The sequence below is a fragment of the Meles meles genome, chromosome 6 (genome assembly GCF_922984935.1).
Source record: "Meles meles chromosome 6, mMelMel3.1 paternal haplotype, whole genome shotgun sequence".
Taxonomy (NCBI): domain Eukaryota; kingdom Metazoa; phylum Chordata; class Mammalia; order Carnivora; family Mustelidae; genus Meles; species Meles meles.
Genome location: NC_060071.1, coordinates 23,111,407 through 23,131,238, shown reverse-complemented (window position 1 = coordinate 23,131,238; position 19,832 = coordinate 23,111,407). Strand labels below are relative to the sequence as shown.

The 19,832-nt window shown below is 37.2% G+C and overlaps 1 protein-coding gene across 1 annotated transcript; it reads right to left on the bottom strand.

Moving 5' to 3' along the window:
* Window positions 1-6,171: 6,171 nt before the first annotated feature.
* Window positions 6,172-7,701, bottom strand: MKRN3 (makorin ring finger protein 3). Its single transcript, XM_046010318.1, has one exon. It carries the CDS (start codon window positions 7,699-7,701, stop codon window positions 6,172-6,174), a length of 1,530 nt encoding a protein of 509 aa, XP_045866274.1.
* Between the last annotated feature and the right edge of the window lie 12,131 nt (window positions 7,702-19,832).

Genomic DNA, 19,832 nt, shown 5'->3' with positions numbered 1-19,832 from the left:
ACTATGAAATATTTTATGAATTATATGTTAAATGACAGGTTACATTTTAATGTATTTTGTAGTCAATGCTTAATTATATTTGCCTAGAAAATTATCATTTCTCTCAGATATTGCAATTAATTGGCATCTGATTGAGTAATGTTTTTTCTTATATATCTTTACAAGAATCTCAGATTGTGGTGAATTCTTCCTATTGGATAAGTGTATATGTGTGTGCATGACTGTGTATGTGTGTGATTGTATAAGTGATTTTTGTTTCTATTTTTCCTCAGATTTTCTTAATTTAGATAATGGTTTATTTTATAAATTGTCTGCAAAAACTCAAATCAGCCTTAATATGTAATATTTTAGTCTCTATTATTTAACTTCTTCATTCATCTCCTTTATTTACTTTCTTAGTTACATGTTTTTCTGTGTGCATTAAAAAAAGTATACATATACTACCCAATACAACCTATAAATGTAATGCAAACCTTATCAAAACACAAATAGCTTTTTTTCACAGAACTAGCACAAACTATCCTAAATTTGTGTGGGACCAAAAAAGGCCCCCAAAAGCCAAAGAAATCTTGAAAAAGAAAAACAAAGCTGGAGGTATCACAATCCCAGACTTCAAGTATTACAAGAGATCAGAACAGTATGGTACTGGCACAAAAAATAGACACATAGATCTGTAGAACAGAATGGAAAACCCAGAAATGAACCTACAACTATATGGTCAATTAATCTTTGACAAAGCAGGACAGAGTATCCAACGGAAAAAAGTTTCTTAAACAACTGGTGTTAGAAAAACCAGACAGCAACATGCAGAAGAATGAATGAAACTGGATCATTTTCTTACACCATCCAAAAAAAAATTTCAAAATGGATTAAAGACCTAGATAGGAGAACTGAAATCATAAAAATCCTAAATAAGAACACAGGCAGTAACTCTATGACATCACCTGTAGCAACTTCTTACTAGGTATGTCTCCTGAGGCAAGAGAAACAAAAGCAAAAATAAATGATTGGAACTTCATCAAAATAAAAAGTCTCTGGGTGCCTTTCCTGGGTGGCTCAGTAGGTTCAGCTCAGGTCATGATCCCAGGGTCCTGGGATCGAGTCCTGCATCAGATTCGCTGATTACTGGGGAGCATGCTTCTCCCTCTTCCTCTGCCAGCCCTTCCCCTGCTTGTGCTCTCTCTCTCTGTGTCAAATAAATAAATAGTGTCTGTACAGTGAAGGAAACAATCAATAAAACCAAAAGGCAAGCTACAGAATGGGAGATGATATCTGCAAATGACATATATGCTAAGGAATGAGTACATAAAATATATGAATAAGTTGTAAAACTTACAAAACTCAACACCTAAAAACTGAATATATTAAAAATTTAAAAATTTAGAAATTAAAAATGGGAAGAAGATATGAACAGAGATTTTTCTAACAAGACATACAGATGGCTAACAGACATATGAAAAGGTACTCAACATCGGTCATCATCAGGGTAGTTTTGATTTTTATATTTCTATTTTCTGATCCACTAATTTTTGCTTTAATCATTTCTTATATTTTATTGAATATATTTTATTATCTTTTATTATGTTATCTTAGTCACCATACAGTATGTCATTAGTTTTTGATATAGTGTTCCCAGATTCATTGTTTACATTTAATATCCAGTGCTCTGTGAAATATGTGCCCTCTTTAATACCCCCACCCGGCCAACCTGCCCCCCCATCTCCCTCCCCTCTAAAACCCTGTTTGTTTCTTGGAGTCTATAGTCTCTCATGGTTTGTCTCCCCCCTCTGATTTCCCCCTCGTCATTTTTCCTTTCCTTCTCCTAATGTCATTCTTAATTCTTTCTCTTACCTCTGTGTAATTTCTTTAAAATTTACAGATTTAAATACCTATTTGTGATTTGTCTTTCTAGACACTGTATATTAGTATTTAAAAATTAGTTTTATTCTGATCAGAGATTCAGCACCATCCTACAAATTATAGTATAACTTTTTATTATATATCCTGCTATATTATTTTGAATCCATTCTTTCATCTAATTATTTTAAAAGAAATGTATAAAAGAAGCTTCACTTGGTAGTGGCTAATTTTTTGTACTGACATCGGAGAATATTGCCAGACTAATTTCTCATGTAATTGACAGTTTCATTATGATCTGATAGCTATGTTTTTTAGATGTTTTATTTATATTTTTCAGAGAGAGAGAGAGCGCACACAAGTAGGCAGAGGGATAAGCAGGTTCTCTGCCAAGCAAGGAGCCTGATGTGGGGCTCGATTCCAGGACCCTGGGATCATGGGATCATGACCTGAGCAGAAGGCAGATGCTCAACCACCCAGGCAGGCACCCCTGAGAGTTATTTTTTTGTTAGTCTCCATACAACACTGGAAAATGTAATGTACTATATATTTTTATGGCAAAAATCCTTACATGCATTTTTTTTTTTTTTTTGCTTTAGTGCTGGGTTATTTTCCAAGACTCCCTTTACCCATCCCCACCCCAACTCCAACTCACACTGAGGTTGAGAAGTTCAGCATCTACTGTGAAAAAACACACCCCCAAGATGTTTACAAAAGTGCAAAATAAAAAAGCATATGGATGCAAACTATGGACTGGAAATGTTTTAAGTTCTTGAAATTCAGTAAATGGATTCAATGGCATATGAGACAAAGTGATTCCCATATGCTTGAGCAGAGGAATACTAGATAACCCCCCCTTACTAGATAAAATGTTAGCATATTCCTAAGAATCCTAGTGGGGGGTCCATCACACACTCTAAATCACTCACAAAGCAAACTTTTGTGTGGCAAGGGCTCCTTTGTTTCTGACTGCAACAGGAGTGACCCTGCTGTCTTCATGAGCAAGCCCTTGGAACACTTTTCCCAGACCTGATGGCAATGACATCCCTTTATTTGACCTCTGAATGAGCTGATGGGGGAACAGAAAATCCCATTTTTTAAACATTATTTTATTTATTTTCCTCATGTAGACATCAATCACAAATAATACATATTTTTATTGTTGCTTACTGTATTTCAAGAATAGCACATTTTTAGTTTTATCTGAATGACTTTTGTTGAAAAATTACTCAATCTTTTTGAAATTATGACTATAAAGGTAATGTGCGCCCATGCTACAAAAAATCATAAAGTAATAATGTTACTTTAACACAAGTTCCAAAGATTCCCAAAGAGAAAAACTACGTGGAGTATTAATTCTTGCACAAGCTCTTCTGAGGTCACAAACACATATAAATACTACTTTTACACATGCCACTTTAAAAATACCATCTATGTTTCAAGTTCCTTGTCCAGATTACATCTGATCATCATAACAACCCTGCAAATAGGTGGTACTGTACCCAGTTCTTATATTAGAAAAAAAAAATGAGGTATAGAAAATTTAAGTAACTTGTTCCAGACTTCATGGTTGTTAAGAAGCAGAGTCAGGATTCTAGTTCTATTCATTGTCACCAAAACCACTATATCTTCTGCCAATTCTTGTTCTACTGTATCTCCTGAACTTTATTATGCTTGTTACAAGATGATATTTGAATAAAAACATGCTATTTCAGAACATTAGGTAGATTAGAACAAAGTTTTCAAAGCTTTTCAAGCTCAGCTTAAAAACCCCTCCTTAATAGTAAGCTTAGCCACTATTCAAAGCTCATGAGACTTTGGTGTCAGTACAGTCTTTGAGAGAGACCCATCTGGTCCTTTTCTTTGGTTGTTTGATCATCTGAGCCCTCTTTCCCCTGCATGACTGGGGTGGCCTCAGGGGTAACCAGCATGTTTGAATTTTATTTGGAATCACTCACCCTGCATGAAAGTAATTGTGAGGCATTCACAGCCTCTTGACTGGTGAATTCTTTGGATAAGAGGAATCAATATGGAAGAAATATGGCAAAGATGCCAGTGAAATGCATTGCAATACTTAGCAATAAAATTGGGACTCCTATAAGAAGGGAGAGGCAGTGTAAAATTTGGGAGGCTGAGGCATATTACGAGTAAAGGACTGAGAAATTCTGAGTCTGTAAGACAAAAGACAAAGCCCCATAGCCCCCGCATTCTCTTAGGAGCTTATTTATCTGTCCCATGTGGCTGAACCATCCATACTTAAAGACTGCACACAGGTTACCATTAGCAATATTCAGCTGGTCCGGGTGATCCTGGGCATATAGGTGAAGGAAGAGGAAGTATGGTGCCTGTGTTCTGCAAATATACCACTGAGTTCCATTTGTGGTTCCACTAATTTAAACCTATGGGTCATGGCCATATGGGCAAGTAATTTAAACTCTCTACCTTATTTACCTCATTAGGATTATGAGAAAAATTATGGCAAGTACTTCATAAGTTTGGTCTGAGAATTAAATTTGTGCTTTGGAGAGTGTTAGTGCATGGCACAAACTCTGTAAATGTACCCTGCCTTTGCTGAATAGTCAGGAAGTCTGGATCTCCTGGAACTCATGCATCTGGTGTATTTTCATCTCTTAGCCAAAAGAAGAACTTTTTGCAGTTAACCCATACAGAACATTATACATTTTACATTAGATAAACTGAAAACTGTGCTGTTCAATTTACTTCATTTGCTTGTTCTGTTAATGAAAAAAAATGCATGAAAACTATCCACTTAAATTTTGTATTTTTCTTATCGATTATTTATTTGTATATCTGATGCTGGGTCAATTAAATGAATACAAAACTGGAAAAGTTCTATCTTCCAGGTAAATTATAATTTAATGTTTATATGCTAAGTTTATCTCCAGCAATGTGTTTATACTTAATATCAACTTCACCTATTCCAGAAGTCACAGGACTGCTACTTAATTTTTTCATCCTATTACTTTTAATGTTTCTGAATTCTTATATTGTAGCTGTGCATCTTAAACAGCTTACGATTTAATTTTAATTTTAATCAAGTCTGATAATCTTGGAGTGTTAGTTTTTAAGCCATATCCATTTAACCTGATAGTGTAATGTGTTATAATATTTTTATGATCATGTGCTCACTTTGGCAGCACATACAATGTTCTTAGGATCACTACTGTATTTAGTTTCTGTCCCTTTATATATTTCACTTTTTAAATCTTTCCATTCTTACATTACAACTGGTTTCAATACTTTTGTTATTCAACTATCTTTTACAATCTTGTCACTTATATGTTGAAAACTTGTCAAAAGCCCCCTTTTCTTAATTTCTAGAGATAACACAAAATATTGAATACAAGGAACTGTTTATCTGAGTTCAGGATTGATTGTGCTGTTATAAGGAATAATGATACTGTGCTAAACTGCATGAGAACACACATTTCTTTATGTATAATAGCACAGTGAGCTATTAATGCCATCATAGGAATTACCAATGTCTTAATTTGTAAATCCTTTATTTATATGTGTCTGCTACAACTGACCACAGCCACGTGAATATCTGTTTTCATTAGATGCTAACCACTGAGCCTGCGAAAAGGACAGAATGATTATTTACACACCTCACACAACACAACAGCAAAACCTATTAGCTTTTCACCGTCAGCTTCCAGCTCTTCTAGATACTATATTATATAATGGTGTATCTTTTATATATATTTTCAAAGATAGAACTTTTATAAACATTTATATCCACACACATAATTATTAAATATATACTTTCAAATATAAATAATTTCACATCAAGCTTCACAGGATAAAAACATGTAAACATACACACCTGGTTCTGGTCAAGTAAAACACAAAACCACAAAGTAACCACATGTTCAAGAGTGCACTTGAAGGGGAATGAGGGAAGGAACAGACATGTAAACAACAAAGATGAGCAGTTGTACCACAAAGGCCCTGCGAGGGTCCATTTCTTAAGGCTGTAGTAGCAAAAAAGCTCCTTGTTCAGTTAAGACTTCTCCCTTCACCCTGTCACATTTATTCTTGAGGAACTTCAAAATGAGTGTGGAAATTCTGTAAACACTAGACTAGAACTGAGTCAATCCTGTTGAAAACAGAGATGACAAAATAAACCATAAACTACAGTAATATTCATTGCATCAAACAATAACTTTAAGGACTTTTTGTTACAGTTCACCACAGTAAAGCACCATAACCTTGAAATGAGGATGGACAAGAAAACAGCGATGGATGCTTTATAAAAATGGCTTCAATAGCCTCTGTGAATGATAGATGTGACTACAAACAGAAAACAAGCAACAGCGGATGGCAGAGCCTTAGCACACCAGACCACATGCCACAGCATAATGCCACAGATTCAAACTGAAAAAAATTTTCCAGCTCATAATGAAGCAAGTCCCACCGGTCCTCTGAGAAAGAAAGCTCATCATCTGCCAGTGAAAGAAAACACTTAAACAACAGATTGGCCAGCCGAAGCATGACAAGCTCTTTTTTACCGCTTTTAAAGGGCATCTCACCCTCTCCCACCTGAGTAGGCTCCAAAAGTTGACTGCAGTGAGCACCGGATTCCCCAGCACCCTGCCTCTGAGGATCCTCTCCCGGGCCCTCAGGTTCTGCATGCTTGTAAAAACAGTTCTCTCCAAATGGGCAGAAACCCCTGCTTTCAGCAAAATACCTGCAAGTCTTGTTGCTCATTGCCTCCTTGTACTGCTGAATAAGTTTCTGCTTCTCTTCCTCCTCCTCCACCCAGAACTCACTGGGAATGACAAAGTTGGAGGTGACCCTGCACTGTGGACAGGACTTGACGATCCTGTTGCCAAACTGTTTGTCAGTCCTCCACCTGCGGATACACTTAAGACAGTAGGTGTGGTTGCAGTTGGAGAGGATGCCAAAGCGGCAATCACTGGGGTTGGCTTTCTCATAGACAACCTCCATGCAGATGCCACACACTTTGTCCATACTTCGCTGCACTGCAAACGAGAGTTCCATATCCTCCTCATGTGCTTCAATGCAAGCCTTTATATGGTCTTCCCTCTGCACAGGATCCAGAGGGTGCAAGACCTGACGCCCACACATATCGCATATCTCTCCATGGAGATACATGCAGCTCTCCCCACGAAAGCACTGCCCCATTGCAGCATCCCGGCAAAGCGGCGGCCCCCTGCCCATTGCAATCTGTTCCCTCTCAGTCACTGAGCTCTGTGGAGGAGCGCTGGGAACAACAGGGAACATGCGGCCCCGGTAGGGTTGCCCAGGAACAAACTCAATGGCATTCTCCCAGCCTTCCGCACCTGCTCCTCCAGCAGCTGCAAGGCCTGCATTGTCTCTCCCAGCTTCAAAGGAACCCCCCTCAGCAGCCAAGCCAATCACAGGCAAGGAGCAAGAGGATGCAGCGGGAGGGGCTTCCGCCACTTCCTGAGGCAGGGTCTCAGTTTGCGCAGCCGTGCTAGGGCCTTGGTCTGCAGAACCAGGGCCCTCCCTGGCCACCTGCCGGCCCGAGAGGTCATGAGAGTAACGACAGTTCTCCCCCTCCTTGCAAAGCCCATGCAGATAATACCTGCAGGTGACTTGCTTCGTCCAGCTGCCACCACTCCGGCCCGGCAGGAGACTGAGCCCAGCCCCTCCCCCTGCAGCCTGGGCAGGCCTCAGACGTGACGTGCGGAAGGGGGCCGGACCTGCAGCTGAAAATTGCCGGAAGACCGGGCGCGTGCGGAGGGGAGGCCCAGTTGCACCCTCCCCTGCTGCCTCGGCACCCGCAGATGCCCCAGGTGCCTCAGAGGCTTCAGAGGGAGCTGCAGGCTCTTCCATGGCAGCTTCTTCTCCCCAAAGGGTACCAGAACCTCTCCGGTATCTCTTCCTTTCGGCTTGAGGCCCAGAGAGCCGGAGCCGGCACCGGGGTCTCTTGTCTAGGAAGTGTGCATCTTTTTTCCTCTCCCCGGCTCGCTTCCTGTGACTATGGGTTCCTACTTCCTCTCTGGGCAGGCGCGGCGGACACTTCCTGTGAGGGCAACGTCAGTCATCTATCCATTCTGTACGGTCTGTACAGTGTGCGCCGTGTTTCCGTAACCTCCTTTGTTCTCGGCAGTCGGGGCTGCCCCGCCCCTTCCCAGGCCTCTGCCCCTGCTCCTCCGCACGCCAGCTGGCCGATCCCAAAGCCTCTCGCTCGCGGGCTTCTCTGGAGGACGTAATCACAAGTCTCGGAGGTTTTCATTTAATCTCTTCCAGCGTTCACTCAGACACATTGTTCTTTATTGCTTTTTCATATATGTCTATTTTAAAAATCATAATCTTCCCCGCCCGTCACTGTTTATGCTGGAACAGCTCATTCATGAATTTCATAATTTTTTTTTTTTTTTCTGTTCACTCCATTTTATGCCTACATGGGTCTTTGTGTGTTTGTGTTTTTTTCCCCCCCCTCTAGCTGTGTGATTGTCACTGTGGAAAGCTTTTTGTTGACAAGACATGATTTCTTTTGGTCTTTATTCAGGAAATTCTTACAAGCTTACTTTGGAAATGCTCATTGCCGGCAAGGCTTTAGCAGCGAGTGCTTCTGATCTGAGGCCACTTTAGTGCTCTCAGATGTCTTAGTTTGTAGTGATTTTCAATTCTCCCTTCCCACTGTGCAGAAGCTGCAGACTTCATAGAATCCTGACAAGCTTAATAAGCTACTGCCCTCTGTGTGACCCTGGCTTTTATTTTCTCTTGCCCGCTTAACTCATGGTGGCCCTTTGTTCCCCAGGCTTTCAGGGAGGTTTGTCTGGTATTGTGACAGCCCTGCCTTTCATAATGTGTTCTCTATCATTCTGCTCACAAGTGGTGCTGTTTAATTTTCTCTGTGAGCTCTTTGTCATTGTGCAAATATATTGCAGTAGATGAGTTTAAAAATAAAACAATAATGCCTCCTTTGCTAAGAGTACTTATGACGGGTGTATGCTGAATTTTATCATGTGTTTTCTGCATTGAGAAATAATCTTGTTTTTCCTCTTTCTCTTCTTAATGTGATTACTTGCATTGACAGGTTTTCAAATATTTAATTTACCATTCCCTCCCCCAAGGAACAAATCTTTCTGTGTTATAATGTTTTATCATTTTATATATTACTGGATTTTGTTTGCCAGAATGAGTTTCTTGGAATTTATTGTGTAAATTTTAAAATGGGAGAAAATCTGTATAGTAGCACAGAAATCAGATTGAAGCAGCTAATAAAGGAAAAAAAAAAAAGCACCTGTGAAGTAAGGGTAATGAATCAAGTATAATACTTTAAACAGATGATTGAGTCCTAAATTTCTGGTTAAATTTATTAAGAAAAAATGAAGAAGCCTCAAATAATATCAGAAATTTTAAAAAGTGGTATCTCTACATTAATAACAGAAATGAAAAATCATGAGAGGCTATGAGAAACAAGGTTTAGTCATTAAGTGTGAAAATTTATACAAAATGGTCTTATTTCCAAAGCCACATCTATTATTAAAAATAGGAGCAGAAAAAGAAACAAATACGGGCCTGTTACAGAAATTAAATCTGTAATTAAAAATTATTCCCTAAATGAAAGATTTTAAAGCTTTCCTTGTGAAATAATTAGGCAAAAAGTTCTATATTGTTGTCAGTTTTAGCCAGTGCCATAACGCAAGCAAAGAAATAAAAGATGTTATAATTGTAAAATAATTATTAGTAGGAGACAGCAAAAAGTTGAGAAAAAAAATTACTGATAAACCATTAGGTTTAATAAGCACATTTAGCAAGGACATTGGATAGAAATACAATATACCAAACTGTTGTATTTCTGTTTAAGTTAAATAACACTTAAACATTTAAAATTCATAACATTTATAACAACATAAAAAGTTATCTGCCCCAGAAGTCAAACTAAATAAAGTTGTAGAAATTAAAATCATGTTTTATTTAGGAAGATTTAAAGAAATCAGGGGATACCATGCTCATGGCATAGAAGCTAAGCTCAATATTTTCAAAAGGTAACCTTTTTTCTAATTTGGTAATTATGAGAATATTGCTGTTTTCCATCATGACTGTAGGAAGTCTTGGTGATTTTGATTTTTTTTTCTTTTGTATAGTTACTGAGTTTTGTATTGGGGATTCCAGTTCTTTCAAAGTCTAACTTGCATTCTTTTTCCTCTCATAAATGCATTGGTTGGTGGATATTTCTTTGGCAGCCCCAAAGATTTTCACAGGAAAACAACTTAGAGCATAAATGTGGGTTTATATATTGGCTTTAAAAAAAAAAAAGTTAATTTTATTTTTTCAGTGTTCCAAGATTCATTGTTTATGCACCACACCCAGTGCTCCATGCAATACGAGCCTGGTGGTGGGTATTAAGGAGCGCATGTATATATCAGGCTTTTTACAGATTTACAAACATAAGAACCTTGAATTATTATTTTGTTAAATTATATAATTATATAATTTTGTTAAAATTATTATTTTGTTAAATGGTAATATCTTCCCAGCACAGTGTTTAATTTATATTTAATGCACTTTTTATAGCACTGTCCATTTTTTTACAGCTGTCCATTAGAATGTTCATGATGATTTCATGCATGTGCTGTTCAGTATTCTAGTTTGATAACTATTGGCCCCACATGGCTCTTTTTTCTTTCTTTCCTTTTCTTTCTTTCTTTCTTTTAAAGACAGGGAGCACAGCACAAATGGGGGAGGGTCAGAGAAAGAGAGGATGAAAAAGAATCTTAAGCAGGTTTCACCACGGGGCTCAATCTCATGACCCTGAGATCATGACCTGAGCTAAATCAAAAGTTAGCTGCTCAACTGACAGAGCCATGCAGGTGCCCCAAGCCCCATGTGGCTCTTGAGCATTTGAAATGTGGCTAGATTGACTGAGGGACCGAATTTAATTTTAAATTTAGATTAAATAGCTGCATAGGAATAATAGCTACTGTATTGGACAGTGAAGTTCTAAGTAATATTTGACTGTGCCATCTCCTCCCTCACACAGGAGGGAACAGAGATTTTCTAACCTGTCCAAGCTTATGCAGCTGTCATAGGGCAGCCTTTGTTTTCAGGCCCCTACCTGTGTGGCTCCCAATACTGTTCATGTCCTACCACCTCATAGTGAATGATATTTTCTAGTTTTATAGTGCAAGTTTTCCATATGTACTATTAGAAACTAAAATCTTACTGCATGATTTTAAATATATGAGATTGAATAACTTGAAATGGGGCCATGCATGTAGAAAGAATAAGCAAATACTTCCCATCTCAGTCCCATATCTATTCTCTGAGAATTTTCTCTGCCGTAGTCCTGTTTTGTCCTATTTTGCCCTATTTTTTTTCTTTTAATCTTTTTTTTTTTTTAACTTTTAAGCCCTGCTGTTTTCACACATTCCCTGAGATACACATCTCATCATGTCTCCAGTCATTTGGTTCAGCTGAGAGCTCTTTTCTCAGAAACCCACGCAGGGCCTCAGGACTAGGACCTGAGACCAACTTGTGCACACAGTAGTCTTCAGGGCAGTGCAGGGGCTCCTGGCAGGTCAGGATTTGAATGTCCAAGTGGAATGAATGAAAACAATGGTTCCACTTGAACAGGCCCCGCTAAGCACTTGGGACACAGAATGACATGGGGGTAGGTGGTTTATAGCACTGCAGGGCTGAGGCACAGTCCAAGCAGCCTAACAAAAGCCCCAGAGGCAGATAGAAATAATACAGGGACAGAAAGAAAAAATTCAGGAGGCCCCACAGACTTTTATTCCAAGTAGCTCAGACCTGCTGGGCTCAGCCCCACGTACCTGATACATCCATGTTTAAAAGACACATGATTGTCTCAAAGTAATTTCCTTCAGCAAACACAACTGCTTCAGGTCCAACGTTTAGGTACTACTGTGTAGATGGGAATTAAAACAAGGGTGTGGAATCAGGGATCAAGAGTTAAAATCTGGAATACACAGCTTTCTGAGGGATTCATCTTGGGCAAATTAATCACCGTTTTTTACCTCATTTGACAAATGACAGAAATAATAACAGACATAATAATATGAGTGATTAGCTCACAGATTTGTTGTATTAAAGGAGATAATTCTTATAAAATGATTGGAGCAATACTTATTACAAGGGACAGGCTTTGAGATCTCCATATCTTCTGTTTTTAAAAAATCAAAGAAATCAGAGAGGGAGACAAACCATGAGAGATTCTTAACTCTAGGAAACAAACTGAGGGTTATGGAAGGGAAGGTGGGGGGGAGATGGGGTAACTGGGTGATGTGCATTAAGGAGGGCACTTGATGCAACAAGGACTGGGTGTTATATGCAACTGATGAACCACTGAACTCTACTTCTGAAACTAATAACACTATATGTTAATTAGCAGATTTTAAATTTTAAAAAAATTCAAAGTATTCTGCAATTAAGGTATCTAACCACATCAATATGTTTTTTGCTAACTGGATACAGCGGTAGTATGGCTATAAGATCCTTGGAGGTTCTGGACACAGGAGAGGTAGTGAATGAATATTTATTGCCTATCAGTATGAAAGGCAAACTGATTTTGAAGTTGACAGAGGCAGTTTTTGCCAACTGTAGTTCAGAATTCAAACTCACCAAATTGTATACATTAATTATGTGCTGTTTTATTTATGTTATACTTCAATAAGGTGAAAAAAAGTCAAGCTTTAAAGCTAGATGAAATTTAAGAAAAAAAAATCTTGGAAGTTCAGTTTTAGGTAATTTTGTGTGGTATTTTTGTCCCCCCATAAATTATAATATCATAAAATTGTTCTAATGATAATATTACAATGAATTATCTATATCATAATAAAACACTGAAAATTTCAAGAAATGTTTGGGTGCTTTCCACAAGCACCAGGAATTCAGGTATGAGTATACATTAGCAGAATTTTGTTATTTTCATATTGATCTATTTTACAGATCTAAAATATACTTAAACTTCAATTTCTATCCAGATTAAGTATTTTATATAAGGGTAATCTTTCCATCTACAACAATGATAGAAACGGGACAAATAACATGAAGTAAGTTCTTGAGGTACTTAGGAAACAGCTAATGTGGTAAGTGTATGAGGGACCAAACCTAAGACAAAACATTATGTAACCTAAATGACCCACAAATTATGAAAGAAATCACAAAGAAAATTAGAAAATACCTTCACTTGAACAACAGTGAGATTATGGCACATTAAAATATTTCGGATGCCCTGAAAGCTATGCTTAGAGGTAAAATTTATAGCCTTAAGTATATCAATAAGGAAAGAAGAAGCTTCATTTCCAGAAGTTCCAAAATAATTTTAAAAAGGCAACAAAAAGAGATGGGGTGGTGGAGAATATCACAGAGTAATGTTGGAGTCCTATTGCCTCCATCCATTTTTGGAAGAAGACATAGTCACTGTGCCATATACAATCAGACCTACAAACCATGGCCATAAGGATAAAAGAAGAGAATTAATCTAACTTTTGGATCCTTGGAGGAGTGCATTTTATTTTTAAAAATATAAAAATAAAAATAAAATACTTGCTATTTTCCATGTTTCTTACTCTGCTTCTTTCCTCCTCCAAAACATTTAAGCAATTTTAAAGAGAATTGTGAACAATTGTACCTAACTGACCAGACAATGTTATTTGTCTACCACATACCACGTAAGAAAGCACATTAATATTTCTGGCCACTAGAGAGCAGGGATGTGATTGAATAAGCTGAAGAGTAAAAATATGCAAGGTTTTAGAGGTTTTGATATGCGGTTAATAAACTGACCAAATAGATGTTTATAAACACACTATATCCATCAAATTTAACATGTGAAAATTACACACCAGGCATTTATGACAGTTAACAACATATTGGGTCTAGAGGATGCCTCAATAATTTCAAAGGATTGAAATCATTCAGAATATATTTCCTGACTCCAAAATAAATTTGAGCCAGAAATGAAAAATATAACTAGAAAATCATTTCTATATTGAGATATTAATAACTATATTTCCAAATAACCCAAAATTCAAGAAAAAAGTCACAAAGCAAATCAGAATGTAATATGATTTGATTACTATCAAAGGTGCCTATGTAAAAATTTGTTTTTGCTTCATGGAAATCAATGCTTCTTAGAAGAAATTCTAGAAAATGAGAAAATCTGGTTATTTCTGATATAATCACTCTCTTCAGGTAATTGCAATAAAATTACAATAAATTTAACCAAAAAAATAGATGAAGAAAATAACAAAAATGAGAATGGAAATTAATAACATATATATAACAATATATATTAATAACATATATAACATATATTAATAACATATATATAACATATAATAACAAACATATAACAAGAGTAGCTAAAAGTTGATTCTTTAATAGGATTATTAGCATGGGGACACCTGGGTGGCTCAGTTAAGCCTCTGTCTTTGGCTTAGGTTATGATCCCAGGGTCTTGGGATGGAGCCCCACATCAGGCTCCCTGCTCATCAGGAAGCCTGCTTCTCCCTCTCCCTCAGCCTGCTGCTCCCCCTGCTTGTGGTCTCTCTCTGTCGAAAAAATAAATAAAATCTAAAAAAAGAAAAAAAGGTTATGTGGATAAATCTCTGGTGTGCTTCACTAAAAACAAAAACAAAAAAAGGGGGGGGATTACTCAACTAACCAATATCAAGAATGAAAAACAATGATAATCTTACCATTCATATGTACTTTAAGGAGATTATAAAAAGATACCATAAACAACTTAATGTCATTAAATATGAAAATATAGTTGAAATAGTAAACTTCCTAGAAAACACAGCTTCTAAAAGTAAATTCATGTAATTAAAAGCCTTCTTACAAAACTCCAGGCTAGATATTTTCACAATAAACCCCACTAAATATGTAAGAAGAAACATTACAGACCCCTGTTGCTCATAAACTTTGATTCAAATTAATAGAAAATTAAAAATGAAGTCCGGTGATCTATAAAAGTATAATATATAGGGTTAATTCTCATGATTTGAGATCTATATTTGAAAGTCAGTTTTCAAAAGTTCATAGATATCGAGAGAAAGTTGGTGGTTGCTAGAGGCAGGGGGTGGGCAGTGTGCAAAGTGGATGAAGATGGTCAAAAGGTACAAGCTTCCAGTTACAAAGTAAATAAGTCCTGGGGATACAATGTACAAGGTGGTGACCATAATTAATAATACTGGAATACTGTATTGTATATTTGAAAGTTGGTAAGAGACGCGATCTTAAAATTTCTCAAAACAAGAAAAAATATTGTAAATGTGTGTGCTGATGGATTTTGTGTGTGTGTGTGTGTGTGTTGATGGACCTTAACTAGACTTATTGTGATCATTTTGCAACATAAATATCAAAGCAGGATATTATTCACTGGAAACTAATATAATATGGTCAATATGTTAAGTGTCTTTCAGTTTAAAAAAAAAAAACAGCTGATTGGCATACACACACAGATGTTGCTCAGAACTCTAACTGCAAGCTGCATTTAATATAGCGTTATATCAGTGAAAGAAATACACAGCCGTTCTGTAAATCATGGAGAAAACATTTTAAGAACAACAGGAATAAAGATTTTTCTAAGTTGCTGCGTGCAAGCTGCGTTGAGAACAGTGATATTAGTGCATAGAACTTACGTTCATTCTGAAGTGCATGTAGGTTAGTGTTAAGAGCTGTTGTAATTAAGATATTTCTAACAACACGATTGGCATGCTCCGTTTAGAGCCAAGTCTGAAGTGCATGTAGAGAACCGTTTTTGTTTGTTTGTTTTGTTTTTTTAAGATTTTATTTATTTGACAGACAGAGATCACAAGTAGGCAGAGAGGCAGCCGGTGGGGGCGGGGGAGGGGGAGCAAGCTCCCTGCTGAGCAGAGAGTCTGATGCAGGGCTCAGTCCCAGAACCCCAAGATCATGACCTGAGCCGAAGGCAGAGGCTTAACCACTGAGCCACCCAGGCGCCCCATTATGTAGAGAACTGTTTGAGAACACTTGCAGTAAATATGTTTTGAAGAATGTTGCCTGCAAGCTGCATTTAAAACAGTATTATATCAGTGAATGAATGTTATATCCATTCTGTAATGCACAGAAATATTTAAGAACACTTGTAATAAAGAGGTTTCGAAGAATGATTTAAAAATTAATTATTGCAAAATATTGCAAATTATTGCAAATACTAATTATTTAATTATGCAATTATTGCATTAGTACATTAAAGAAGAAAAATAAAATAAGGTCCCCCCAAGTCCATATTTTTCTGTTAAAACAATATATGTTTATGATAAAATTCTTAGGACACTAAGGATAGAAAGTAATTTCTTTGAGTGACAAAGGGAATCTCTTAAAAAAAAATCTTAGATAAATGTCATATTTAGTATTTAAGTGTACAAATTTTCCCCTTTAAAACCAAGAATAAGTCTACAATGCCATGAACCAGCATTTATATTTATTTATATTTATATTATTTTACTTATATATTTTCTTGGATCCTAGCTAATATAATGAGGCAAGTACAGAAATAAAATTTGTTTTAATTGGAAATGAGTTGTTAACAGGACAGTAGAAAATTTAAAATGCAATCGAACTATTCAAATTAATGAAGGTACTAAAGCCATTGGATACAATGTCAGTATGCAAAAATCAATGTATCTTTACATTTCTATACTGAATGGCAGTAAATAAATTTAATAATTCATCAAATTAAAAGAGAATTTGAATATTTGAAATATTCTATGAATAAATCAAAATATATGTACATAGAAATCAAACTATGTTTGAGAGAAATTTAGGAAGTCCTAAACAGAGAGATATTCCATGATAAGAGAGTGGGAGACTCAATATTTTAGGAAGTTTAATATTTAGAAATTTGATCTATAGATTAGTTAGAAACTCAGTCAAAATGCTTGTTTGTGTGTGTGTGTACAAATTGCAAGGGTGAATCTGAAATGCATATGCAAATACTAATAACTAAATATAATCAGATAACCTTGCAGGAGAGAGGCAAAGTTGGAAGAATTTCTTTTACTAGGTATCAATATGTATTTCAAGGCTACTGTAATTAACACAGTGACTTTGGTGCAATCATAAAAAAATTGAATAAAGAGTTCAGAAAAAGACCCCCACACAAGGACATGTGATTCATAACAACTATGGCACTTCAGAATATTGAAGACAGTTTTCTCAATAAATGAAGTTAGGTCAATCTGGTAACTAACTTAAGCACAAAATTGAAACATGATATCTATCTCATAACACATATATAAAACATTACCTCAAGAGAAATTTAGACTGGAAATTTAAAACGCTAAGGTTTTTCTTTTTTCTTTTTTAAAAGATTTTATTTATTTATTTATTTATATTTATTTATTTTATAAATAAAAGATTTTATTTATTTATTTATTTGGCATAGTGGCAAGGAGAGGGAGAGAGAAGCAGGTTCCCTGCCAAACAAGGAGCCCGGTGTGGGACTCTATCTCAGGACTCTGGGATCATGACCTGAGCGGAAGGCAACCACTTAACTGACTGAGCCACCCAGGTGTCCCAAACACTAAGGTTTTCAGAAGAGAACTAACATGTACCCAAGAAATAATAACAGAAATCTCACTTTCTGACTTTAAACACAAGCATGTGTGCTGTATGAGATTTTCATATGCAGGGGTGGTATTATTGTAGTGTTGTTGGTGTATCAGTACATACAAGGTGGAGATGTGCTATTAGGTGTATTATGTGCATTAGCCTGCTTAGACTGCCATAATAAAATACTATAGATTGGATAGCTTAAATAACATATATTTCCCGTAGTTCTGAAAACTGAGTAGTCCAAGATCAAGGTGCTAGCAGACTGAGTTTCTAGTAAGGCTCTAGTTCTGGTTTACAAATAATTGTTTTCTTGTTGTGTCTTTATATGACTGAAAGAAAGAAGGAAGACTTCTCTCGTGTCTCCTCCTATTGGACCAGGGCCCCATCCTATGTCTTCATTTAATCTTAATTGCCTCCTGATAGGTCCTATCACCACATGCAGTCACACCGGAGGTTAAGTCTTCAGCATATGAAATTTGGGGAGACACAATCCGGTCTGTAGCAATCTATCCCTAGTCCCCCAAAGTCAGATTCTTATTGCATACATAACACTTTCATCTCATCCCAACAGCTCCAAAGACCTCATTCTAGCATCAACAAAGTCCAGTCTCATATGAATACAATCTAAATCAGGTATGGGTGAGACACTGAGGTATATTTCCACTCTAGCTATGAACCTATGAAACCAAAAATGTTATGTGCCTCCGAAATACAAAATCAGGACAGGCATAAATTAAACATTCCTATTTGAGGGGCGCCTGGGTGGCTCAGTGGGTTAAAGCCTCTGCCTTCGGCTCAGGTCATGATCCCCGGGTCCTGGCATGGACCCCGGCATCAGGCTTTCTGATCATCAGGGAATCTGCTTCCCCTCCTCTCTCTGCCTGCCTCTCTGCCTACTTGTGACCTCTGTCAAATTAAAAAATTCCTATTTGGAAAGGGAGAAATCAGAAAGAAGTCGGAGATTGTGGGTCCCAAGCAGGTCCACAATGTAATAATGAAAATTCATTAGCTCTTTATGTTTTTGTTTTTTAGTTTATTTAAATTCAAGTTATTTAACATATAGTGTAGCATTGGTTTCACCCAGTGCTCATTCCAGCAAGTGCCCTCTTTAATACCTATCACCCATTTAGCCTATCCCCCCCACGCACCTCCTCTCCAGCAGCCCTCAGTTTTTTCTCTTAACTATAGAGTCTCTTATATCTTCCTCCCTCTCTGTTATATCTTATCACATTTTTTCCTTTCCTTTCACTATGTTCACATTTTTTGTTTCTTAAATTACACATTTGAGTAAAATCATATATCTTTCTCTGACTGACTTATTTTGCTTAGCATAATACACTCTAGTTCTATTTATGTCTTTGCCATTGGAAAGATTTCATTCTTTTTGATGGCTGAGTAATAGTCACACACACACACACACACACACACACACACACACACACACACACATCTTTATCCACTCATCAGTCAGTGGAAAGTTAGGCTTTTTCCATAATTTGACTATTGTTGATACTGTTGCTGTAAGCATTGGGGTGTATGTGCCCCTTCAAATCAGCACTTTTGTGTCCTATGGAGAAATTCCATTAAATCTTAAGGCTCCAGAATTATCCACTTTGGTTTGATGCAGATCTCCAACAAGCAAGAAGAAATTTTGCTGGCAAACTGGTTTTAGGTTTGAAACACTTCCTCTGGTCTCCATCTTAACAGCCTACTCCTTCAGATTTTGGACTGACTCCATCTCCACAATTGCCCAAGTGCCACTGGAGTGACAGCATCACCTCTCCCGCTCTGCTGATGTCCCACCCCTTCAGGTCTCTGCAAGGTCCTGTCCATAGGATTCTGCCGGTTGGGGACCCAGCCCAGGGGCTATGCCAGCCATTGGACCTGAGGAAACTGAGGCAGTATCCCTACTGATCTCTGAACTGCCTTAAGGATCACTCCTCCCCCTTGATTTAAGGATAAAGCACATTTACAAGCAAATAGCTCTATGGTTCCACCTTGTATAATTCAAGAAGTTGAACAGTCTTTCTTCATTCCATCCTGCTTTTTCTATTTCCTTATGTTCATACTGGCAGTGTCTACTTGTGTAATCCCATCTCTATTCTTGACTTCTGCTGAGATGTCAGATTATGTAAATGAGTTGCACCCATTGTATCTTTGTCAAAATGTTGTTCTGCTACACTCTTTACATTCTCTTCAGAGTAAACTTTCTCACTTTTTGCAACTTGAATAAGTTGAAAACCTTCCAAATCTTCAAGTTCTGGTTTCTATCTAATAATTCCCTCTTCAAATCATCTCATGGGGGTGCCTGGGTGGCTCAGTGAGTTAAAGCCTCTGCCTTCCACTCAGGCCATGATCCCAGGGTGCTGGGATCAAGCCCCGCATCAGGCTCTTTTCTCAGCAGG

What these genes read in the sequence shown, in the direction of transcription:
- MKRN3 (XM_046010318.1), bottom strand. Translation starts at nt 7,701, where the DNA reads ATGGAAGAGCCTGCAGCTCCCTCTGAAGCCTCTGAGGCACCTGGGGCA.